Here is a 26,189-nt window from a genome sequence, read left to right on the forward strand (position 1 = left end):
TGTCAGGCAAGTGACTGATCTCTTAGAACCCACATTTGCTGCTTGGCTTCACTGGCCAGGGGGGGGCTCCCTGCAGATGAACATGAAACAGTCACCTCTCTACACTGTGATGGGCAAGAAATGCTTCATCCACACTCCACTGTCCTTTCATTCCTGATAGACTTTATAAAACCTGATGTGCTTCCCGAAGCTTCAGCTGCTCATTAATGGATGTGCAGCTAATGGAGTGCTGCCTGGAGCCTCACACCCAAAGGTCATCAAGCAGCTTTTCCCCCCTCTGTTTCAGAAACCTGTGCAGTCCCTCCTAGGAGGCTCCTTGATGCCAGCATCCCACCTGGCAAGGAGCAGTTGTGCTGACAGCATTGGTCCTTAACACAAAAGGCCAAGCTCCCAGCCAAGGGCTGCTGAGCAACAGGCCTTTCTCCACCAGCGTGGCTCCTGACGCAGGAAAAGCTGCCACTCCTTCCAAACTGAAGCCACAGACAATTACAAGGCCATCAGGGCCCTGTGTTTTGCCTCCATCTTCTTTAAGAATTTAAAGCCTAGCCATCAAAAACTGTGGATGGGAGCAGAGATTGCTACAATCTTTCTGGGAGGCAAGTTGCCATCATTGCTCAAATTGTAACAGCTATTGCTACCCTCTGACCCAGTAATTGTACTCCTGGGAATCCACCCAGAAGAAATCATCAGAGGCAAACAGATTAAGGCACAAATGCATTACATGTTTTTTTTTATTATGTCAAAAAATGATAATAATATAAATGTCCAACAATAAAAAAGGGGAATTGATTATAAGATTTTAAAAGGTCATTAAAATCCTGTTTAGAAATCTTCTGGACACAAGAAAATATTAACATACTAATGTTCATGGAAAAGCAAGATACATAGTAACTGCATAAAATCTTTTTTTAAGGTTTATTTATTTATTTTAGAAAGAGACTGAGCATGGTGGGAGGAGGAGCAGTGAGAGGGAGAAATCCAAGCAAACTCCCTGCTAAGTGCAGAGCCTGACGGCGGGGGGGGGGGGGGCTCAATCTCAAGATCCTGGGATCACAACCTGAGCCAAAATCAAGAGTCAGATGATTAACCAATTGAGTTGCCCTGGCACCCCTCACTTACAATCTTTGCATTCTAAAAGTCTTAAGGATCCCTCCAGAATGTATCTCTGGTAGTGGAATTATGAGTGGTTTTTATTCTCTTCTTTATCTTTTCCTTTTCTCTCCCATCCTACTGCCCACAGTAGCATTTGATCCCTTATCCATTAGTGTCATCATATAAAGACGACTGGGACGGTCCTAAACATCACCAAGTTCAAGTATAGCTGGACAACTCACAAGCAGACTATAACACCCACAATGATGCTCTATGAGCCAAGGCTTAGCTTTTAAATCAGCAACGTCCCCAGGTAGGGGATGCTCCAGCAGATCCTGAAAAAGGAGATGGGGAAGGGAGGTGGGGTGGGGAGGCATTCCAGAAAGGGAGAGCCGCATGAGCAAATCCCAGAAACAGGAGACATGGGTTGGGGGCTATAAATGTCTCAGTACAGCTAGGGGAGCTATCTCTCTCCAGAGCACATTCTGTCAGCATCTATCCAAAGGCTGGGGGATGAGAGGAGGGAAAACTAAAATGAGCAGTGGCAAGCCTGAGTGATTGAACATGCAAAGTAGGAAGAACTCCACCTCCTAGTACAGTGCTTGGCACAGAATGCATGTACACTAAATATGAATGAATGAATGATTGAATGGCTCAGGGGCAGACAGGAGGTTAGAGAAGTAGTTTATAAGATGGAAAGAAACCAGTGAGTAGAAGTTCTCCTTCTAAGGAAAGTGAGTAAGGATCTATTCACACATATGCTCTGGGTCATAAATATATAATAGATTCCAATATAACAAAGGGATGATTTCTGTAAAACCATCAGCAACCAAGCCCTAGATCTCATGGCAAAGAAAGATGAATGCATTCAAGCTCACCACCGACAGCACTAACTAGATGAAAGATAAGTTCACTCTGGCTAAGAGGAAGGAACACAGAAGCCACTGTGATGCCCTTCTCTACTCTCTGAGCCAAGAACCCGTCCATCAGATATGGATGTCCAAACTCTATTGTTTCAAACACAGACTCTCAGGGTGGGAGGAACAAGTACAGGCTATGTACCCACCCCCATAGCAGTTCCATTCCTAAGCGTTTACCCAGGAGAAATGAAAACTTATGTCCATACAAAGACTTTACTTGACCATTTACAGCAGCTTTATTCATAATAGCCAGAGATTAGGAGCAGGAAAATAGCCTGAGGAGAACTGTGCCCCAGGCAAATAAGTCAGATTGTGATGTACAAGGTGGGCTGCTGTGGTCACAGCAGAGGGAAGAAGAGATGGTTAGAAGGTTCCCAAAGTCCCTCAGATGTGATGAGGAGAGCTAGTGTGGACAGAGGAATAAGAAAGGGCTTAACAGGGGGCATTTGGTGGCTCAGTTGGTTAAGTGTCTGCCTTCGGCTCAGGTCATAATCCCAGAGTCCTGGGATGGAGCCCTAAATCAGGCTTCCTGCTCAGTTGGGAGACTGCTCCTCCCTCTCTCTCTGCCCGCACTTGTGCTTGCTCTGTCTCTCCAGTGTGTTCACTCTCTCAAATACATATTTTATTTTTTTAAAAGGAAGGACCGAATAGGACACTTTAGAGGATAATACAATACTTGGAGCCTGCTCAATGTAGGTGTCAAGGGAGAAAGAGAAATCTGAATGAGTGGCAGATGGTGGTATCATGGAAGGAAATAGGGCAGCAGTCTTCAAAGCACAGTCTCTGGGCCAGCAGCAACAGCACCACCTGAGAAATTGTTAGAAATGCAGGCTCCCTCCCAGGCCCTAACTCAGACCCACCAAATCAGAGACTCACTATCGACCCACCTCCAAAAGAACAAAAGCAGTATCTCAATGCCCTCTGTACCAACAAACTCCTCCCCCAAAAAGGTTTCTGATAATTATTGCAAACAAATCCACAATGGGCCTTCCCATCATCCCTCTGGAAGCAGCCACATCATCACCAAAGTGCTCTGTTAAGAAGTTCATTATGAAAGAAAACAAAAACCACCCCCCCCCATAGGTCACATTAGTTAAGATGAAAACAGGGCACTGTGGAACAGATACTGTTTGGCACAGCTGTGCTGCCTCTTCCCCCCTCTTATAAGGATCACTCAGCCCCTACCAGGGCATATACCAAGGACCTTGCCTCCAGCCAGAGTGGATTCCCCCAACACTGGGCCCAAGCTGGACCTCTCAGACTTTTCCCCCAGGAATTTATAACCAGGGCTGAGAGGTTTCTAGGTTACTTAAAATGAAGACTATAAAGGCACAGCTGCCAGGTGGCCACAGCTGGCCAAATGCTCACCAAAGCAAAAATGGAAGTCTGCAGAGACAGAGAGAGGAACAGAACACAGAGAAGCAGAGACAACATTTCATTCTAAGAGAGACAGACAGATAGACAGACATACATGCTCTATGAGGGCATGAGCTGCATCTTTGTTTTTGTTTGCTTGTTTGTTTGGTTGGTTCATCATTAGAACTTAAAACCCGCACATAGGTAGGAGTTGGATAGACACTGGTTCTATGAATTAAGAGAGTCCACGTTCTTGCTACTGTTCAGATCTTGGTTTTGGTCCTTCATGAGTCCTAATGGACTCTGTACCCTCATATTCCAGGACCTGCCCCAGTATCGTTCCCATAAATGTCCTTTCTTGCTTAAGCTAATCTGAAGTGGATTTCTGTTACTTTCAACAAAGGAGTCTCGCTGAGACACTCCCAAGATTGCCTTTCAAAGAGTTGCACCTGTTTATCCATAATTCCACTGTATGACATCTAGCATAAGGAAAACATCTGGAAAACAAAAGTAAAGACTATACTATTACCTATGGTCACACACACACACACATACACACACACACCAAATCAGAAACAAACGAAGTGTCTCACAAAGAGGCATCTTGCATTTATTATGTTTGTGCCAAAAAGTATTTGCTATACACTAAAATGAATTGTGTTCAACTAACTAGAAAAGACACAGCCAATAAAAATGACACTTATAAAATGTGTGAAACAGTACAAAACTGTTTACGTTATCACAGGGGAAAAGGTGAATACAAAATTGTTAATATCTATAACTGCAGCTATATAGCTTTCCAAATTAAGTGCATAAGTAGAAAACTATTAGTTCTTGGCAGTTGTGCTAAAATGGTACAGAGAGTAGTAACTTGTTCTTTCTATTTGTACCTATTTCTCAATTAATGGTGAGCTCATTTTAAAATTATATCATAAAATAAATATAGAAACCAAACAGGGCACAGGTATCAGGCATTCCCTGTCATACAGCTCAGAGAAGATCACCAGCTTGTGATATACATGTGTGTCAGATTACAAGAACACAAGGAAGACAAATGTAACGAACACACAAAGGACTGGGAAGACCCCTGTTGTCAGCCAATATACACTACTAAGAATCTCCTAGATGCAAGGTTCAAAGGCAAACATGCAAGTGGTGACAGCCCTTTGGAATTACAGAAAAAAAAGGCCAAACACATGTGATGTTGGAAAGACACTTTCCAATATGACAGAACACAGGCCTCATTTTAGAAGGTTGATAGCAGAGGAATAACAGCATCTCTCCTTATCGTTTCAGAACCTCCCAGGGTCTGTCTCACAAGGTCACTGTTAGCCTGGGAGAAGGCGAGAGGCAGACAACTGGTCTGAAGACCTCAACTGCAGCCTAAACTCTTGTCACTCACCAGTGTAGCCCTGGGCTCTGAGCTCTCGTTTAGCTCATCTGCAAAATGAGAAGGTAGAGGTTCTTTTGGTTGTAACTAACAGGAACTGACTCAATCTGGCCTAAGCAATAAACGGAATTTGTGGGGAGGGCCCTGGGGTATTGCAAGACCCCCAGGGCAGCTGGGCCTTGCAAGTGTCTGGAACCGGGGACTACAGAGTCCCGGGAAGCCATGCAGCATCTCTGCCACCTCAGTTCTCTGAACATCTCTGTCTTTTTCCTCCTCTGCTGGCCCACCTTCCACATGGCCTTCATGGCAGGACAAAGCCTCTAGACCTCCTCACTCTTACTCTTACCACTTCTGCCTCTTGAATAACTGGTGTCTTAGCTCAGGCTACCATAATAAAATACTACAGATTATGTGGCTTAAACATGGGAAATTCATTCTTCCACAATTCTAGAGCTGGAAGTCAAGACTGGGGTGCTGGCATGGCTTGGTTCTGGTGAGGACTTATGAATACCTGCCTTCTCCCTATGTCCTCATGTGGCAGAGAGAGAGCTCTGTGGTATCTCTTCTTGTAAAGGCACTGCTCCCATCATGGAAGGCTCTACCCTCATGAGCTCATCTAAACCTCCCAAAGGCCACACGTCCAAATACTATCACATTGGGGTTAAAGTTTTAACATGAATTTTAGGGGAATGCGACTCAGTCTATAGCAACTGACTATGGACTGAGTGGAAATCTGACTTCTGGGTTGCCAGGGAAGGAAAAATATAATTGGCTCAGTCTGAGTCAGATGTCCACTTTGGTTCAATCAGCCATAGCTAAGTGGAGAGGGGCAGGTCACGCAAAACAAACATGGCTGCCAGAGCCTAGCATGACCTCCATGCCTAACTGTACCTTGCCACCCACTGAAAAGCTCCTAACAGCAGGTTAAGAAATATTCTTTGCCTTTTTGTCAGTATTCCCACAAAACAAAAAACCTAAACAGCCGTTGAATATAAAGGTTATATCTGTCTTATTCACTGCCACCTTGCCATGGCTTATCACATAACCAGGCACACAGGAGAGGTTCAATGACTCTGTTGTTGCTTTTTGGCTACATGAGGCTGGACTTGCTGAGAGAAGGATAAAGAATTTGTGCTCCAGGGATATACACAGACATATCATCACCTTCTAGGAGCCGCATTAGGCTTTCTACTCTAAAGGTCAAGATTCCCCTTCAAGTCAACCTTCCTTCTTTTTAAGCTTTCCCAAACAAAGTTGTCATCTATCATTGTTTAGAAACTCCACTATATGTATCTTGAGTTTAAAAAATGTACAAAGAGTATAGAGGAGAAAAGGAAGCAAAAGACAGGCTGTCTGCCTTCAAGGGACTGAGACTTGGGCCCAAGAAACAAGCCATCAATACTGGTGATGCTAAAAAAAACAAATTTATGAGCTAAGCAATACTAAAACATGTCTCAGGACAGCTGGGTAGGATGTTGTCCAATGACTGGTGATAGCTAGTGGTGTGTGCTTTGAGCTTGCAGGGCCAAGGATCTACTTTAGAATGGGTCTAGAAAGAAAAAGTGGGCCTTAAAGACAGACAGGATACAGCTGGGGGCTGGGGGAGTACCACTCAGAAGAGAGGTAGCAATGACTCAAGTCAGAGCATGGAAAGTTCATGGCACAGGCAGGGATCATCATGGGGAGCAGTGAAAAATAAGGTCATTTAGAACTACATTATGGAGGGCCCAAACATCAGAGCAAAATTCTACACTAGATTATTAAAAACGATGGTGAGTACTAGAAAAAAAGAGAGGAGAACCTGGAGACGGCATGGGTTTTCTAAGGACAAATCATGCTGGGTAGCTATTGTTTCCTCTTATGATAGGGAGGCCAGCAAGGGACTATAGGGTTTTCCAAGGTAAGGAGCACTGCATTAGTGTCCTAGGGCTGCTGTAACGAAGTTCCCCAAACTTGATGGCTTAAAACAACAGAAATTTATTCTCTCACAGTTCTGGAGACTAGAAGTCTAAAACCAAAGTGTTGGTACAGCCAGGCTTCCTCCAAAGGCTCTGAGGGAGAATCCTTGCCTTCTCCCAGTTTCCAGCAATTGCCAGCAATCCCTGGTATCCCTTGGCCTGTGGAGACATCACTCCAAAATGCTTCAATTGTCATATGGAATTCTGCCTGCATTTCAGTCTGTGTCCAAATTTTCTTCTCCTTAAAAGGACACCAGTCATTGGATTAAAGCCAATCCTAAGCCAGTATGAACTCATCTGAACTTGATTATATTGGCAAAGGCCCTATTCCCAAATAAAGTCCTATTTTGAGGTCTCAGGTGGACATGAATTTTGGGAGGGACACAATTTACCCCAGTGCAGACAGTGAGCAACCCTCACCCTTATGTGCTGGCTCTAGAAGCTAACAGCCACGTAAGAAACTGTCCTACCATCATGCACTGGAAGTGACTTGCTGTACAGCTGTCACAGATGTCACCAAAGTAGTCCTTGCACCAGAACAAGATAGGACTAGCTGGCTTCCAAAACTCCTTCTGATTCTACATAGTTCAAGGTCCTGTCAATTACTTCTGTTCTCCTGACTCATAGATTCAGCCCTCTTCTTTCCATTCCCACTGCCAAGACCCTGGTTCAAACCTTGTTGCTTCAAGCTTGACATTGCTCTCACATCACTCCCCCTTACAAAAACCCTCCTTGGCTCACAACTGCTTAAAGGCAAAATTTTGTATTTTGGCCTCGTATATACCTTTCCGATTTGAGCTCCCAAGATGTCACTATGCTAATTCTCAACTCAAGCCAGTCTGGTCCTTTAAACACAACTAGCACATTCTCACCCCTACACCTAACCTCATACCACCTGAACCATGCCTCCCTCCTTGCAGAAGGATATCCAAAGTACATTTGGATGACCATTTACTCCTCTTTCACACAGCCTCCCCAGACCAGCCAGTCCAGCCCATAGGACCTAAGAATTTCCCTGAGTCTTACTGCTTACAAAAGCACTGGACCCTTAACTCTCACTGCCTTCCACTATTCATGATCCTTTCACACATACAGGGATACAGCAACACTCAGGCCAAGACAAAGCAAAGGCTGTAATATATGACAGATCCAAGGCTCTAACATTTAAGAGCTGGGCAAATTCCTTAATTCCTTTCAGAACCTCAGATGGCTCATCTGTAAAATGGAAACAATACTCCCTACCCTGCAGGACTACTGTCAGGAGTAAGTGAAACAGTGTATGCACACTGCTAATGCAACAGCTGATATAGAGTATAGGCATTTCAATAAAAAAATATATAGGCTTATTTGTATTATGGTAAAAGGGATTTAAGTGTTGCCTTTAGATTCAGGGAACAAGGCACAGATCTTTGTCCCTCCAGCACTCAGCAACACACTGTCAATGACTACTCTGAGTTACAGATGTCAATGCAGGTAGGACCCTCTTGAGCATTTAGCTACCTGCTCCCCTCCCTCTCATATACTGCATTTTATGAATGGAGAGACTGAGACCCAGGCAGGGCAAGTGATTCACTCAAGGTCACAGAACTATTAAGTGTTAGAGGCATGACTGAAATGGGTCATGACTATTTTCCCGCATCACATGTTGAAACCAGTTTGGGCCTTGGTTACCTCACTGGCAAAATGGGGATCCTAATGCCCACTTCCCCAGCTTAGGCTCTGGAAATACTGGTGATGGAAATAACCAGGTGTAAGATGAGAAATGGTAACCACCAGGAGCCTGCAGCGACGGAGCCAGGTGGAAGGCTGAACAGATCTGGAAGCATGTACCCTATGGGTACCCCTACTGTTCAGCTCAGCTGATGTTGCCTTGCTGGAATCATGCTGGGGTGCTAGATCTTCTGATTCTTCCAACAGAAGACAAAAATCTAGATTTAAGTGACACATCTCTCAATGTTGAATGTTGGTAATGGATTCAAATATAAAACATTGCAAGGCAAAAAATAAAACAAAACACTACAAATCAAACAAGCACATGCAGGCTGCTCTCAACTTGGAAGCCACCATATCTGTCTGTATTTAACAACAGACATGAAAGCAGTTTGAAAACCATCAAGTAGCACACTCATGTAAAGGAAGGACTGACCCTCAGTGACTGGTATAGCTCCTCTACACAGGAAGCTGTCTTCAAATTCTCCCATTGTACCCCTCAACCCTGAGATCAGAGCTCCCACCCCAAGTGACTTCACCCAGCCCCAGAGCCCCTTGCCTGGTAACAGGCATGCTGCAACCACAGCTGACCTCATCTTGCTGCCAGCTTGCAAGCCCAGCAGTGGCAGCTCGGCTACCTAGGCATCCTTGTTAGCCAGGGAATGTGCCCATGCCCTGGAGGGAAACCACCTGCCCGCCCAGAGCCTCATTAATCTGGATGAGCTATCTCCGGGGAAGTGCTGAGCCTCTATCATGCCTAAGAGGACACTGCGGGGCTGGACTAGCCCAGGCTGACCTCAGAGTTTGGATCCCAGCCTCTCCTGAGATGAGGCAGGCACAGGTGTGGTGAGCAGGCAGGCAGGGCCATGCCAGCCTGGCCAGGAAACACAGCAACTAGGCTAATCTGCTAGCAAGGACAAAAGCATAACCAGCAGCTCCTTAAATTGATTCTCTTGGGTCTTGATGGGCAGAAGCCACACTAACAACTCACCAGCCAATCCACTGCTCAACTCCACTTCCTACCACCCCCCCCCTCCACACAGGAGTGGGAGGAAGCAGGTCCTAAAGGTCCTCCTTAGTTTTTTATCCAACAATTCCTCATCATAACATCAAAGATCCTGCAGGGCTCCTGAAACTCTGGGGAGAAAGTGAATGGGTGTTCGAAAGTCTACCTTGCTTTGAGCAGTCGACACTTTTAGGAGATGCAGATGGTGGGGTAGTGTGAACAACCAGGGAACCTACATGCCGGGAGGTTCAACCCAATGCCACAAAGAGAAACAGAATGATCCATGATCATACAACCCATCCAAGTAGAACCAGGACCAGAATCTATACCTTGAGTCCCATCCAGGCCTGGGCCAGGCAGTGCTGCTGGCCATACCATGTTTCTCCAGATGCAGCTCCACCACTAATTTGCTGGGGAACCTGGGGCAGCCTATTTCACTCTCTGGGCTTCAATTTTATCATTTGGAAAAGAGATAGCAATGCTCACCTTATATGACTGCTGTGTTAATGATATCACAAACTTTATGTGAAAATGCTGTGATGGCAATGACTCTATTTTCCCTTGTGGTGGCCCAACATTCAGCCCACAGTAGCATCTCATTAAATACCAGGTGACTGAGCCCACTTGCTGAATGAATGAAGAATGGTTTGGCACAATATCTGTCACAAAGCAGGTACTCAGTAAAGCCTTACATTATCAACTAAACATTGGAGGATATTTGCCTGTGTCCTTTCCCCAGTTCTTTGCAGCCCCTATGCTTTGGAGAAGCTGACCACAGCCCGAGGTCCAGGGTGGGTCCTGGCTGGTTTCAGTACGTCAGCACATCGCATCCTCTTGCCACAGGGACTGGCTCAGTCGTGTGACCAAAAGCAGGAGAGCAAGATGCTTGTTAGGAGTTTCTGGGGAAGAAACTTCCTTGTGTCCCACAGAAGATGCTCTCCTCCACTGAACATCAATGAGAAACTCAAAGCCCCTGGAAGCTGTTGGCAACAAGCGTGGGTCCATGAGAGGAGCCAGCCTTAACCATGGGTGCAGGCAAGAGACCAAGAGAACCTGCTGCCCTGGTGCTAATCTTGTGCCACTGGATCAAATCTACCTTGAAGTCAGTGCCACTCTAGACTTTAAGTTATATAAGCCAGCATGAATTGTATTTTTCCCCTTAGAACCAAAAGAATTCTGATAGAACCTTCAAACTTCAAAAATGAAGAGCCAAGAGGAAATATAACAGTATCAGACAAGATATTCTGACATACCCTCCCACTGAAAAGAACTAAAAATTCTGGATTTAAATAAGTTGTAAATCTTTTTACCACGTGGTCAAGTTTAGGATCCACTAATTATGGGACAGTCTGACATTCTGTCCTCCTGATAGAAGGCAGTGGGAGGTGTACCTCATCATCTGCACAATGTTTGACCTGAATCTCATCAAGAGGGCAAGTCTGACAAATCCAGAACACTCCATACCATAGCTGGCCTAGACTCTTCATAAAGTCGGTGGGAGCCGGGCAGAGAGAACTGTTCTAGATTGGTCAAAAGACATACTAGCCAAATTCAATGTGTGAACTTTAACTGGATCCAAATAGTAACAAGAAAAAAAATACATAAAGGAGTTTTTAAAATTAGGGTTAGTTTGAGTATGGACCACATACATGTTGGATGCCGCCGCAAAATTAGAGTTGATTTTCTTAGGCATGGTAATGGTTTTTGCTTGTACACACAGTGAGTGGTGCTCCACGTATAATCCACAGACTCCTGGGAGACTCCAGAACCCTTTCAGGGGGTTTCTAGGACCTTTCCAGAGGGTCTATAAGGTCCACCTTTGGATAAATCAAGGCAGAAACACCAATCTCTACCAGCAGTCACCATGACTCACAATAGGGGGAAAAATGCTCATTTCATTTAAGAATGTCATTGATAATGCAGTAAAAATCATCAGTCTTATTAAACCTTGACTCAAGTACAGGTATTTTTAATGTTTTATGGTAAAATGAGAAGTACACATAAAGTACTGCTGCAAAGTATGACAACTGAAGAAAAAGGACATGTATTGTTGAGTTGTGTGCCAACTGTCTACTTTTGTTCATGAAACACCACTGCTACTTGAAAGATGGACAAATGATGGTTTTTTAGACTTGGGTATCTGGCAAGCATTTTCTAGAAAATGAATAAAATGAGCGTACTATTTCAAGAAAAACAAATAGTGTTTGTTGCCAATGAAAAAATTTGAAATTCAAGCTAAAATTAGAATTTTGGAATTTGTATCCACCATCACAAGCATCGCAACATTTAAGGACTTTTCTAATGAGCTTGATGGTATTATTAATTAAAGTGATTTCTGAATACTGTATAAATGCAATGTGTCATCATTTAGAAGATCTGCATTTAATTTGGTAAACCAAGAGTTTCCAAAACAAATGCATGATGTTACAAATCATGCATGAAAAAGAGATCCATTCAAAGTGTAAGACAGATCATCAACCTTTATTAATAAGGCTACCGCTTACACATTGCAATTAACTTTGACATGAAAGAGACTTGCAAAAATGTACAATGCCCTCTTCTCAGCATTTGTTTTTGTTCTGGAAAATGGAGTTATTTCTAGTAAAAAATATGTTATTTATTTTAACATGTAATGGGTTTTATTGTTCTTTTAAAAGTAATGAATACATATTTCAAAATGTATCTATTGAAGTTTATAATAGGATAAATATTGAAAAATGTAAGGCACAGAAAAGTTTTTTGGGTTCCCCAGTTTTCTTGAGTGTAAAGGGGTCCTGAAACCAACAAGTTTGAGAACCACTAGTGTAGGAGAATAATCTTGTCCTTAAGTGACACACTGAAGTATTAGGGAATGAAGTGGCATGATGTCCACAGCCTGTTTTCAGATGGTTAAGCATTGGGAAATATGTGTATTTATGGAGAAAGAGATGGAGTGGGTATGCCAAGGTCAAACTAACATAGGTATTCATTGTGTTGTTCTTTCAACTTTTCTACGGGTTTCCCAGCTTTAGAAATAAAAAAGTAATCAATTTAAAGAATCTATTAAAACATACTGACATACTATATCAATGTAAGGATGTCTTATAGGCCAAACACCAAGCCAAATGAGTGCCCCAAAAAGGTAAATTCAGGGCACTTGTTGAACTAAGGCATTGAGTGTTAGATTATAAAAGATTATAGATTACAGACAAACTCTAGGGCAATGCTTGTGAAACTTCAGCCTGCATAATAAAGCCTGGAGAGCTTATGAATATACAGATTCCTGGGCCCTGCCCTACAGGTATTTTCATTCAGTAGGTCTGGAGGGGCCCAAAAAATATATGGTTCTAATAAATTCCAGATGAGGTGACGCTAGGACCATCAGATCACATTTTGAGTAACACTGCCCCAGGACATCCCTCTATGAAGTGTGGACTCTGTTATGGATTGAATTGTGTCCCTGGAGAAGATATAAGGAAGCGCTAACCCCAGTGCCTGTGTATGAGACCTTACTTGGAAGTAGTTTTTGCATCTGAAATCAAGCTAAGATGAGATCATCAGTGTGGGCCCTAATGTAATATGACTAGTGTCCTTACAAAAAGAAGAAAAGAGACACACAGGTAGAAAATCATGTGAGACAACTGAGGCAGAGGAAGGCCAAGGACCACTAATAACTGCCCAAAGCTAAGAGAAAGGCATGAACCAGATTCTCCTGTGGAGCCCCCTGTGACAACATGACCCTGACATTGCATTGAGGTCAGACTTTTAGCCTCCGAAATTGTGAAAGAATACATTTCTGCTGTTTTAAGCTATCCAGTTTGTGGTACTTTGGTACAGCAGTCCTGGGAAACAAAGACCCCAAAGAAGTACACCATCAGTGAAAGAGTAGACCAGAGACGGCCTGCTACCAAGTCTGATGGTACACAGAAGCAAAATGCCCACTGTTTACTCCTGATAGTAGGGGGAGAGAAAACAGGATTTCCCCCTGGGAATCTGTAACCACAGCTTGCCCTCACCCATTTGCAGCCCAAATTTACACCAACCAAGTGGTCAAATACAAAAGTCTCAAGGATTTACTTTCTAGGGGTCTAATATTGGTAGTGCCTCTAGACACCCAGCAGAAGCAAATGCAAATCTCTGGAGGAACCTACTGTTAACCCAGGCCTCAAAGTATTCCTATAGACAAAGAATACAAGCTTATGGAAGAAAAGAAAAAAGAAAGAAAAGAAAAGAAAGAAAAGAAAAGAAAAGAAAAGAAAAGAAAAGAAAAGAAAAGAAAAGAAAAGAAAAAGAGAAAGAAAGAAAGATTTTAAATTGGAAAACATACAATGTACCTCATACAACGTAGTCAACAGAAACAAAAGTTGAGTTAGACCTTCAGAAAGAATTTCGATGCCAGAATTATCAGGCTTAGAACATAAAATAAATATGTTTAAAGGAATAAACTTGAATTTAAAAGATGGAAGAAACAGACCATGAAACATGTCCAAACCATTCTGAAACAACCAAGTAACATTTTGAAAATACAATAACTGAAATTTAACAATCAATGAATATCCAGCAGCTGAGTGTATGGCTGAAGAGGCAGACATGAAGGAAGTTACTCATAATGCAACAGTAACAGAAAAGGGAATCAGAAATAAGAAATTAACAGTTATGGGGATAGAGTAAGAATATCTAACTAGGTCTAATGAAGTGTGCTAGAAGGAAAGGTCAAAAGTAATGGGATGGAGAGGCAATGTTAACAATAACTTGGAAAAAAATTTTAAATTTTAAAAAAAAAATTTTTTTTTTTTTAAATGATAGTCACACAGAGAGAGAGAGAGAGGCAGAGACACAGGCAGAGGGAGAAGCAGGCTCCATGCACCGGGAGCCCGACGTGGGATTCAATCCCGGGTCTCCAGGATCGCGCCCTGGGCCAAAGGCAGGCGCCAAACCGCTGCGCCACCCAGGGATCCCCAGAAAAAAATTTTAAATGAATGAAGTCCTCACCTAAAATTGATTCAAGAAAATAGAGAGAATCTATAACCATTAAAGAAATGAAATAACTAGTTTAAAATCTTCGTACATAAAAAGCACCCAGCCCCAGTGGTTTCACTGGCACATTCCACCTATTATTCCAAAAAGAAATCCAAAATTACATAGGGTATTCCAGAGTATAGAAAAAGAGGATACACCCTCAACTTCATTTATGAGGTTAACACAATATTAACACCAAAATCAGACAAGGACAATATAGCCAACACCACTCACAAACCTAACTCAAAAAAAACTAAACTAAATATTAACAAGTCACTTAACAGATTAAGGGCCAGAAAAATATATTATCTTAATGGAAGCATTAGAGAAAATATAGTATCACTCATTACAAAAACTCTGAGCAAAACTAGGAATAGAAAGAATCTTAGGGTGATAAAGTTTATTTCTGAAACTCCTACAGCAAGCACAGTACTTTTTGGGAAAATGTTGAAGCATTCCTTTTAAAATCAGGAACAAAAAAGCAAGTATGCCTGCCTTCACTACTTTTAGTCATTTTCAATTAGAGATTTTTACCCCTGCAGTAAGGGGAAGAGAAAAAAGTACTAATTCCTGGAAAGACACAACATTGTGTTATATTCTCAGATAACATGACTATTTATATGGAAATCCCGAAAGAATCTACAGTTTAGCAAGATTTCATTCTTCTAACAAGTAGCTGCAAGATGAAAATTTTATTAAAATACTAAATATATTGGCATCAACAAATATCAGATACCTGGGAATAAATCTAACAAGTGACATGCAAAACAGCAAAGCTCACAAAATTTTATTGAAAATAATTCAAAACCTAAGTAAAGAACTAGATACCATGTTTATGGATTGGAACACTCATTATCTTAAGAACATCAGTTTTCCATTCGCCCATATATTCAACGGTACTCCAATCAAACTCCCAACAGATTTTTGAGTGACTGTGAGTGTATATGTGTGTGTAATAATTCTTTTTTTTTATAACACATAATTCTAAGATAATTCTAACCACGTATATAAAAGAGGAAAATGCTAAGATACCCTTGAAGGTGGGGGTCTTGCCATTCCAGACATTAAGACTTTTCACAAAGCTGTGGTCATTAAGACAGCGGTACTGCTGGAGGGTCAAAACTGTTCAATGCAACAAAAGAAAGGGCCCAGAAACAAATCTATACATCTACGAGAACTTGATTTATAACACGGCTGGGCGTTGCAGATCTGAAGAGAAAGGATGAACTTTAAAATAAATGGTGCTCGGATAACATTTTGTTTATTAAAAAAAAAAGAAAAAATTCTAGAGTTCTACTTCATACATAAAAATCAACTCAAGATGGAGTAAGAAATTATTATTATTTTCTTAAGATTTTATTTATTTATTCATGAGAGGCACAGAGAGAGAGAGAGAGAGAGAGAGAGGCAGAGACACAGGCAGAGGGAGAAGCAGGCTCCATGCAGGGAGCCCAACTTGGGACTCCCGGGTCTCCAGGCTCATGCCTTGGGCTGAAGGCAGATACTAAACTGCTGGGCCACTGGGCTGCCCTGGAGTAAGAAATTAAATGTGAATGGCAAAACAATGAAACTGCTGGGAGCAGGGCAGTCCGGGTGGCTCACCTAAATGAAAGAGGATTAGTGTCCAGAATATTTAAAGAACTCCTACAAATTAAAATGGTAAGGACAAGAGAAAATTTGGCAAGACTTGAACAGACCCTTCACAGGAGAGAGAACATGAATGGGCAATAAACATATGAAAGGATGTTCAATCTCATTAGTATTCAGGGAAATGCAAATTAAAACCATAATGAGATTCCATTTGGTACCCACCAGACTGGCAAAAATTCTAACGTGTGACAATATCAAGTGACAGTAAAACCTTGGTGCAACTGAAATTATATACATACCGCTGAAAGGAAACCATTTTGGAAAACCTTTTCTGAAAAACAAGATGTGGAAGGGGCCTTGCCAGGCCAGATATCAAGAATTTTCATAAAGTTATGACAATTAATACAGTGTGGTCCTGGTGCAGGGTCAGACAAATTGGTTAATGGGACACAACCAAGAGCCCAGAAATAGACCTAAACATCTATAGAAAACTTAATTTATGTTTATTGGGCCAAGTGAAAAAAGCCTATATCCTATGCCTCAGCTATTCTGTTCCTAAAGAAACAGGTGTACCTGGAAACACATACCAGAAAGTTCATTGCAAAAAAAGAAAGAGAGAAAGTTCATTGCAGAGTTCTTTGCAAGAATGAAAGAGAAAAACAAAAATCTAGAAAGAACCCTAATGTCCATCAACAGTGGCGGTATACTGATACAATGAAGGTAATGTTCTATTTCTTAAACAGGCAATGAGTAAAGGAGTGTTTATTGTGTCATTATCCATTATACCCTCACCATTTATTTGTAGTCTTTTTTGTTGAGTTTTACCAAATCAAGAAAAGTCTGTAAATTGAGACAAAATAAGATATTAGAACACCACAGTACTCACCTTTCTTTAGTCTGTTTTTAGATGAACTTTCTTCAGCTTAGGACCTTTCTGCAGCAGAACCAGAAGCTATGGGAGGCTGAATAATGACTAATCCTCTCACCCAAAGAATATCCAGAGCTTAGTCCCTGGAACCTATGAATGTGACCTTATAAGCCAAACGAGACATTGCAAGTGTGGTTAAGTTAAGGATTTTGAGATGGGGAGAGTATCCTGGATTGCCCAAGTGGGCTCTAAATGTAATCACAAGGGTCCTTGTAGGGGGTATGAAGACAGAGAGAAGGCAAAGCGATGACGGAAGCAGAGACTGGAGTGATGTGGTCACAAAGAATGCCAACAGCCACCAGAAGCTGAAAGAAGCAAGGAATGGATTTTCCCCTGGAGCTTCTAGAAGTCCTGCCAACATCTGGATTTTAGTGCCAAAAGACTCATTTCAGAATTCAGGCCTCCAAAACTATCAGAGACTTATTTATGCTGTTTTAAGCCACCAAGTTTACAGCTTTTACAGCAGCAATTATAGACTAATATAGTGGGTGAGGATGCTCAACCTCACCTATCTGTTTGTCCCAGACCATTTTCACTCAGTGCACCCTCTCATCTGCCTCTCCTCTCCCAACTCTGGATGCCACAGTGTTCCTCAGTCAGACAGATGCAGCAGTGGTTCAATGCCTTCACATATCAGATGCACCACTTTTTCTGCTCAAAGGGCTGCTCACTATAATTCCCAACCAAAGCCAGAAAAGTCATTCACATATGCCCACAAACCTCCCCGCCCCCTAGGTGGAAAGAGCACTGGCTGGGAAGGAGGGACAACTGAATCCAAGTCCAAGTTCCCCACTGACTGGCTATGCGACATTATCAACTTCTCAAAGATGAAAATGAAATACATTCATCTTTATATTCCTGGTACCCAGAGTAGTGCTTGGCACAAAGCAAATGGTCAATAAATAGTCAGTGAATCAATGAATGAATCAGTCAATCTCATACAAGGACAGAAGGCCTACCCACTGAAAAAGAGAATCTTTCCAATAACTCTTATCTCTTCCTCGAACGCTGTAAGGGGAAATATTAAAATCATAGTTTTTGAGTTGGAAGCCAAAAAGAACTCACTATCTTACATTAGCACCAATTACTAGAAATCCCGTCCTTCTCTCAAGTCAAAAGTTTTTCTTCTAGTCACCACTAGTCCTAGTTCAATCCCTGTCAACAACTAAAACTAAGCACTTTGAGAAACTAAGACCTGGCCTCAAGTCTTGGCCTAGCCAATCAGGCTACTGACCTTGATAAATGACCTAACCCCTCTGGTCCTGTCTTCTTTCTCAATCAAACAAGAGCCTAATATAACTAAAATGCATTCTACCTCTAAGATCTCTCATTTTAAACTCCATTGAGTTTTTATTTCAATCCTTCATTTTCTACTTTTAGAACTGCTTCTTTTCCAATGGGCCCATTCTTCTCCCCACTCAGCCCCAAGATCTGTTGTTTCCTTGTATTTTCAATTCTTCATTTTTTCACTTAGACTTATTCTAAGGACTCTAAGTAATAGTTACTGTAGATAAATAATACATAAAAGTAATATATTGTATTATTTATTTATATCTAGAGGGCTAAGCCTGCTCCTGGTGGTATATAAATCCTGCTTAAAGTTGTTTTTTACCTAAAGTGTTTTGTAATTTTGGAGCGCAAATTCATGTTCTTTGGACAACTTTTAAACAGCAGAGGAAAGCTATGACCTTTCTTAAATTTTAAACAAATCATTGGAGGGACAGCAGTAGAAACAGGAAAAACAATTAGGATAGTTCTGAAATAGTCTGGGAGAGCAATAATGGGGTTGGAACATGATGGTGGCAGTGGAGTTAGGAGTCAGTTGGATGGGGGAATATTCTGAAGATAGAGCCAAGAGGACTCCCTGATAAAACTGGATTCCACAGCACACAGGGCCTGGCTGAAGAGGTTACAGATTTCTCTGGATTCTTTCAACTTCCTCAAGAGGGACACATGGGGACCAGTGATTTTTTTTTCTCATAAGGAGAAAAAGCCCCTGGATGTTCCTGAAAACCCACTGCAAGTCCCCACCATCAGCTGATTGTATTTTACCATACCTCTTTCTCAAGGTAGGCTGTATCCCACTCTCCTCTGAGTAGCATGATCTTCTCAGCATAACACTATGTCTGACAGACATTGTCTTGGCAATCTAAACCCCAAGTAGGGCAAAACTAAATTTTACACAGGTCACAACTAGGCAGCCCATCGTAAAAGGTTCATGGTTGGGCACTGGGTTAAAGGAATCCAGTAATGCCATTCAGAACACATAAAAAGTCAGGGTTGTGACCTCTTAGCACCAGGAAGGATGAACCAGTTCAGCACAAATGGCTCATTTCTGATTCTACAGCCAATGACAGGAACCTTAGACAAGTCAATTTCTCTTCATTTCACAGGGGAGATGATGATATCTGACTCAGCGCTTCTCAAGCTCCATGGGAATCTTGCTGAAATGCAGATTCACTAGCTGTTGTGGGGCCTGGGATTCTGCATTCCTAACTAGTTCCCAGTGGTGCCAATGTTGCTGGTACACAGATTACTCTTTGAGTAGCAAGGTCCTAACTCACTCTACACATGAAGAGCTGTGAGGCAGACAAAAAAACACATGTGATCCTTAAGGAGAAGTAAATGCACAAACCAAAGCTCATCTCCATTTACCTCTGCATTGCCATATTCTCCCCTTTTGCCTACAGGCCTTCTCCATGTGCCAGGGAATTTAACTGCCAACAGCCCCAACTTTACATCTTAATAGCTCTGGACCTTATAGGCAAGGTTGCTTTCGTTTAGCTCCAAAATCAACAAGCCCTGGGGAAGGATATGATGGCTCACTTTAGATCACATACCCACCTCTGGATCAATCTCTGTGCCCAGGGAAATGTGTAGCTGGGCCCACTCACATGCCCAATCCTGCGGCTGAGTGGAGGGAAGTGGGATGGGGTACGTTGCCAAGAAGGCAAGGGAAAATTCATTTTGAAGCTCGGAGTATCATCCATAGACCCTACAAGGAGGTAGAAAGGATGTGAATGCGTAACCACACCAGAGAAGCCCAAGGTCGAATTTAACTAAGCTATGATTGGTGAAATACAAATTGAAAAAGGGAAAATGTAGGTATAGGAGTGATGGTCCTTACAGGAAAGAGGCAGACGAGAGAGCCACAAGGCTGGACTGCCCCTATCCTGGCAAGAAGGAGGCACCTTTGGCTTAGAATTGCCAGGTGACTAACAAGGCCTACTGTAGGTGGGATGCTGGGGGGCATGGGAGGAGGTGTTAACTTAGGTAAAGAATGCAGCTTTCTGTCCACTAATTGAGGGAAGTGTATAAAATTCTGATGGTGGAGTTCTCTGATCCGGAATGGGTTAGGTCTGGGAGAGAAAATACTGAACCAACAGCTGTGCTCCCATTATCCTCTTCCCTGCATGAAACATTCATGGGATCCCTTTCCCATGGAGTCCAACCCAGAGTCGTACTTGTCAAGATAGTGTCCCAGGCAACTTCCTATCGACCATGAGATGAAACTCACTTGCAATCCCTGGTCTAGGTACATGTGCCATACTCATACTTGAAAACCTGTATCAGATTACCTGTCAAGATTCCTTTAGACATCCCTACTGGGTGCCAAATACTTGGTTCTTTATCAATATTTCCTTTTTTTTTTTTCTGTAATCCCAGAAAAGCCCCTGGGTGCAACTAAAGAAAAACCCAAAAGGAAAACAATGTGCTTCTATGTGAAGACAGATGAGATCTAAAATTTCAAAACAAACATACAGAACTATCCATCTTCCAATCCATCAGGGCCAATCCACCCAAGGCCCAGAAGTGAGAGGAAAACACCCTCAGAGTCCAAATGCAAATCCCCTGGGCTTCATCCTTGGAAAAATTCTCACAGACACCAAGAATCCTGGTAACCAGTTGGACATGGGCATGGCTCATCTCTGACAATGAAAATCCAAATGTGCCATATACTGTGACTATTGTCTTCCTATCCTCCCAGCCTCTGGAACCTCCTCAGAACACACACACACACACACACACACTACAAAACAACAGCCTCACTAGGTGACCACTGAGGGCCTGACTCCCTCTTTTGTCATTCTTCCCAGGGCTCTGCCTCCTCCAAATAATACATCCTCCAAAAAAGATAGCTCACTTGAAAAGGAAGAGGAAAACTGAGCCAGTAATAACCAGGTAAGACCTTCACTAGTCAGCTAACCTTCAAAGAAGACACGGTTGGGAAAAGTACACAGAAGTGACTTCCCAGCAGGCAGGCAGGATTAATAAAGAACAAGGCAGCAGAGCAGCAGTGAAATCAAAGCTGGTATTTTTCGCTTCCTTGAGGATATTCCTCTTGTTTATAAATAAACATGGTGCATGTGGGCCTGCTGGGGGAGAAGGGGACAACCAAGGGGTCTAGAGTTGTGCCAGGACCCCCCTAGGTGATGCTGGTCAACAGCCTTGTCTCACAGACCAGGGGCAGGGCTCTATGGTGGTGGCAGGTGCCCTTAGGACTGTAACAGTGGGTCAGCCCAGTGCTAGGACTAGATCCCAAATCCTCTGACTTCCAGTTCAATATTTCCCCTCATACAATTGAAAGATTTACCCAGCTCCTACCCTATACCATCCCAGAGTGCCAGGAAATAAATCTTCAACCGATCTAAACCTCCAATTAATGGGATTTTTTCTGCATTCTGTTTTTTAAAAGCAACCCTCAAAGAAAGGCAAGCCTATGTTTAAGGATCCTTTTCATTTATTTCCATTTGTTTTGCAACAGTTGGAGAATATCTTGGGGACAACTCACATTCCTTCCAGTCTTCTCTATTTGTACATCCTTCACCGGGACAAATAGACTTCATGCTCCAAATCACAATCCTGGGACATAGCCAGATCTACAGCCATTAAACTAAGACTGTCTTAAATATCAGACTTGACCTCCTAAAAACTAACTTTTTTTTTTAAAACATGTGCAATGTGGAAATAAGGGTTTCTTCTGTACAGCTTTTAGTTATTTGAAAAAATTTTTAAATTAGAACTCTCTTTTCCCCCACACAGTAATTGGAGTTTGGGTCTAATAACCAAAGGGGAAGAAGCTCTGGATTTATTTAGCCAACATTCTAGACCTTAGCCAAAATTCTGTCCAAAGACAATGAGGCAACCCCTGCTCCTTGGAATAAATGCTTCAAGATAGTGCATTCTCCCAAGAAGGCTATGAGCAATCTCTGTGTGAATCCTCCAAGGCACATAAACATACTCTCCCCAGTTTAAAATTCATTGATGCCTAAGACTTGAGTTCTTTGGGGGTTGTTTTGGGGGGGGTTTGTTTTTGGTTTTTTTTATATTTATTTATTTACTCATTAGAGACAGAGAGAGAGAGAGAGAGAGAGAGAGAGAGAGAGAGAGGCAGAGACACAGGCAGAGGGAGAAGCAGGCTCCATGCAGGGAGCCTGATGTGGGACTCGATCCTGGGACTCCAGGATCACGCCCTGGGCCGAAGGCAGGCACTAAACCTCTGAGCCACCCAGGGATCCCCAACTTGAGTTCTTTGTAAAGAAAAGAAAATATTGTAAAGGAGGCAAGCAAGCCAGGCATAAAAGAACTCCTGTGTTCCATGCAGATATCAACTAGGTTCTAACAAGGCCAACCCTGACACTACACTGATTATTTCTTCTTTACCTCTTCTTAGGCTGAGTCAATAGAGTTGGAAGAAAGACAACTAGCACAAAAGCAGCATCTCAAATCGGTCCTCACTCTAAGAACTTTGGGCACAAGCCTGTCCTGATGCCCATTAACCAGCATTCCTAGGAGATAATACTGGCTGGCTCCCCTGCTTATCCCAAGGCCTTGATCTCCTTCCACATAACCAGCCTTTACTGAGCGTACTCAAATACCAGGTACTTCAAAAAAGAGGTTTGGGAGGGGTCAGAGAGGGAAATAAGCCATGGTTACTGTCCTAGAAACACTCAGAGCCAATGGCAGGACAGATATCTACAAGCACCATCCGCCTGGATGCCATCAGATTGTTCTGAGGCCTCTGGGTGGAAGGAAGACACTCCCTCTCCATCCTCAGAACACAGTGATAGGTCTTCCTTAAATGTTCTTTGATGTCACAGAGGCTTACATAGCCTTGAAAAAGTTTCTTATAGGAAACGGGACTGATGAACAAAATCACAGGATGCCATAGCAGAGGTCTTGGGAGCTTGAAAGAGATCAATTTCAGACAACTGTTAAGGACAAGCAGAGGTGGAAAGGGCATTGGACCAAAAATCCAGAGCCTGCTTTCTTCACAAGCTTACCTTGTGTCCTTGGGCAAGGCATATTTCCTCTTGCAGTGTTTTACAGATGAGAGAGGAGAACTGATGAGTAGTTTTTATTAATGCTAAAACCCATGTATTTTCCAAATTATTTTTTATTTAGAACCCGAATATACAAACCAAACAAAAGGGAGTTACTCCTTATTGATCAGGCTGGGTGACCCTCCGGGAAGCCAGTTTGCAAAACACAGGAGTAGATTAAGAGCCTCTTCCAGAGCTCTAACTGCACCCTCCCTTAGTTCCCTAACCTGGGGCGGGGATGGGGAGAGCAGAAGATGCTCGGCAATTCATGTATCACGTGTTCCTGAAATCTTTGCAACAGCAACATGAGGTTAACTAGTTCCTGAACTAGGATCTCTTGTGAGCTGGAATCTGATCGCCCAACAGATCTGAACCAAGGGTTTTCTGATTCTAAATTTGGTATTCCTACTACTTGCTAAGAGGTATGTGGAAATTTGGGCTGAATCAATAAATTCATTGAATTATAAATATATGTGTGTATATGCATTGGAAAAAACATCTTGAAGAACATACTTTTCAAGATTACCGTTAGCTATCTCTGTGCGGTAATAATGTGGATGATTTTCAATCTATTTACCTATACTTCCTGAATTTCCTATTATGAGATTATTATTTATGTGAAACTGGTACTGCTTATTAAATTGGTTTTAATAATTGACAACTGACACTTCCATGTTGGGTACAGACAGTGATCAGGGATAGGTGGAGTTGACCATGGAAATAACAACCCCAAATCCTACAAATTCTCCCTTGGGGCAGAGGGTCCTGGATGACATGGCAGTTCTCATGGTCATTTCAGTACTCCGAAGCTTCACTTCTGGGGAGTGTGGTTTTAGAAAGTAACAGCAACACCGAGACCCCTTCCAAATATACACGTCTTTTCTCTACCTCTCCCTCAGCTACCTTGTGTAGTTGAGGAGGGGGAATGCTAATAAAATTAAAGATGGTCACATGGACCCCAGACTGGAAGCCTTCACTCTCCGGTGGGCCAGCCCCAGCCCAGTAGGACCTAAAGAAAATGAGCTCTCCAGGCAGGCCCATGAAAGTCTCCGGCCACACCCTGCCCTTCCCTGCCTCCCCCACCGCCCCCCCCAACAAGCCACTGCCAAATAGGAAGATCACACATTAGTTCAGGAGAAAAAAATACCACCCTGAAGGCAAGACAGGCCTTGGTAAGGCATGAGGTGGGGCAAGGCGTTCCAGTCGCTTCCCTGTATTATTCATGCCAGCTCTGCCCTCAGAAATCTTCTAAATATTTAACATGCCGCCTCGAGGTACAGCACCAAGCCCCAGCAGTCCGCAACAGCTGTGGAGAGGCCTGCAGGGAAGGGATGACTTGGGGGGGGGGAGGGGGGTCCGAGAGGCACATCCACTCCGGCCTTCTGGCTTTGGGAAGAAAGCCCAGAATGGTGGCCGAGTGTCGATACGATAGACAGAATGCTGAGAATGACCTCAGAAGGCTGCTTCTGGCTGCTTCTTTGGGAATCAGTAGAGAAGGGCAGGAGATGGGAGTGACCGCGCACAATCAAGCAGAGTCCCGAGGCCCCGCTTTCCCAGACAAAGAAAAAGCCCGAGCTGCACCTCCCACCTTCCCCTCCAGCCCAATTTCAGCCCCAGCTCCCCTGAGCAGGTGGCAAGTCTGTCCTGACTCAGGCAAACACCAGCCTCGTGCATCTCCAAAGAGAAATGAATCCACGAGGGAAGGAGCTCCTCAAACGTCTACTCGGCCCTGGGGCTTGACAGAGCAAAGTGCCCCCCACCCCCCCCATGACTTCACGCAGGCCTCACCCCAGATGACTGTGCGCTCTCCTACGAGGCCTGGGAGGTGTCACCGCCACCCCCACCCCCACCCCCACCCCACCCCACCCCACCCCCACCCCGGGTGGCCGGCTGTCACTTCGAAATCTCCCGTGAGTTCCTGGAGACGCCCACCCCGATCTGTCCCAAGCCCCCGCCCAAGGAACCCGACGCGGGGGCCGCGAGGTGCCCACCCACGATTCGGACACGTCCCGTTGTGCCCTACCCGCCTTAACCTGTCAGTTTGCGCACCCAGGACGAGGCGTGCTCCTCCGCGGCCACCAGCAGCCCCCCCGGCGCGCCGCCGTCTCCGCGCCGACCCCTCCGGGCGGCGCCCAGGCTCGGCCGGGCTCGCCGCCTTCCCCCGACAAAAGCGCGGCGGCGGCGCGAGGACGCGAGACCCCCGCCCGCGGCGCTCCCCGAGGAGACGCGTGGCTCCGCGGCGCCCGATCGGGGCCTTCGCAAACCGCCCCCCAGCCCGGGGAACAAAGCGGCCGGCGCGCGGCCCCCGAGCGCCCGGCCCCGCCGCCCGCCCGCAGGCGTCCTCGGCAGCTACTGTACCTGCTAAATTTAGCGGCCGCCGCGTATTAATAGCCGGAGCGAGCCCGGCCGGGCGCTGCCGCGGCGCGCGCAGCCCGGGGCGAGGGGCGGAGGAGGGGAGGGAAGGGGCGCGGGGAAGGCCACTTACACCACCAGCCTGGAGATGATCCATGACACCATGGCGGGCGCGCGGGCGGGCGGGCGCGGCTCGGCTGCGGGCGGCGCGGGCGGCTGCGGCGCTCCGGGCACGTCCGTCCGCGCACGGCCGCCGCCGCCAGCAGACTGAGCGCGCCCGCCGCCCTGCCCGGCGCTCGCGCGTCAGCGCAGCCGCGGCACGTTCCCGCGGCGGCGGCGGCGGCGGCGGCCCCAGCCCCCCGGGGCTCGGCGGGCCCGCGGCGATTGGGCGGCGAGTCGGTCGGGCACCAGCGGGACCCGCCCCGGCCGCGTCGCCCCAGCCCGCGGCCGCATTCGGGCGGCGCCTCCGCGCGCCCTGGCACCCGCTGCTCCGGGGGAACCCTGAGGCGGACCGGTTGGCGGGGCGGAGACCCGGGTGCCGCGCCCCCTCGGTGCCGCCCCGGCCC

The 26,189-nt window shown here is 44.6% G+C and overlaps 1 protein-coding gene across 6 annotated transcripts in view; it reads right to left on the minus strand.

Annotated features, from left to right (window-relative positions):
* REEP1 (receptor accessory protein 1) overlaps positions 1 to 26,189 on the minus strand; it is a 100,956-nt gene that overhangs the window by 74,423 nt on the left and 344 nt on the right. For 2 of the 6 annotated variants that reach the window (XM_025994400.2, XM_072767108.1), the window contains exon 1: positions 25,757 to 25,922. The exons of 2 other annotated variants lie outside the window; for them this stretch is intronic. In XM_025994400.2, the coding sequence (XP_025850185.1) occupies positions 25,757 to 25,788 (32 nt within the window). In that variant the 5' untranslated portion in view covers positions 25,789 to 25,922. Of the gene's footprint in view, positions 1 to 25,629; positions 25,923 to 26,189 lie in introns of those variants that run through there. 2 more of the 6 variants (XR_012003134.1, XM_072767109.1) reach the window with 2 other exon arrangements.

The sequence above is a fragment of the Vulpes vulpes genome, chromosome 8 (assembly GCF_048418805.1).
Source record: "Vulpes vulpes isolate BD-2025 chromosome 8, VulVul3, whole genome shotgun sequence".
In the NCBI taxonomy this organism is placed as follows: Eukaryota; Metazoa; Chordata; class Mammalia; order Carnivora; family Canidae; genus Vulpes; species Vulpes vulpes.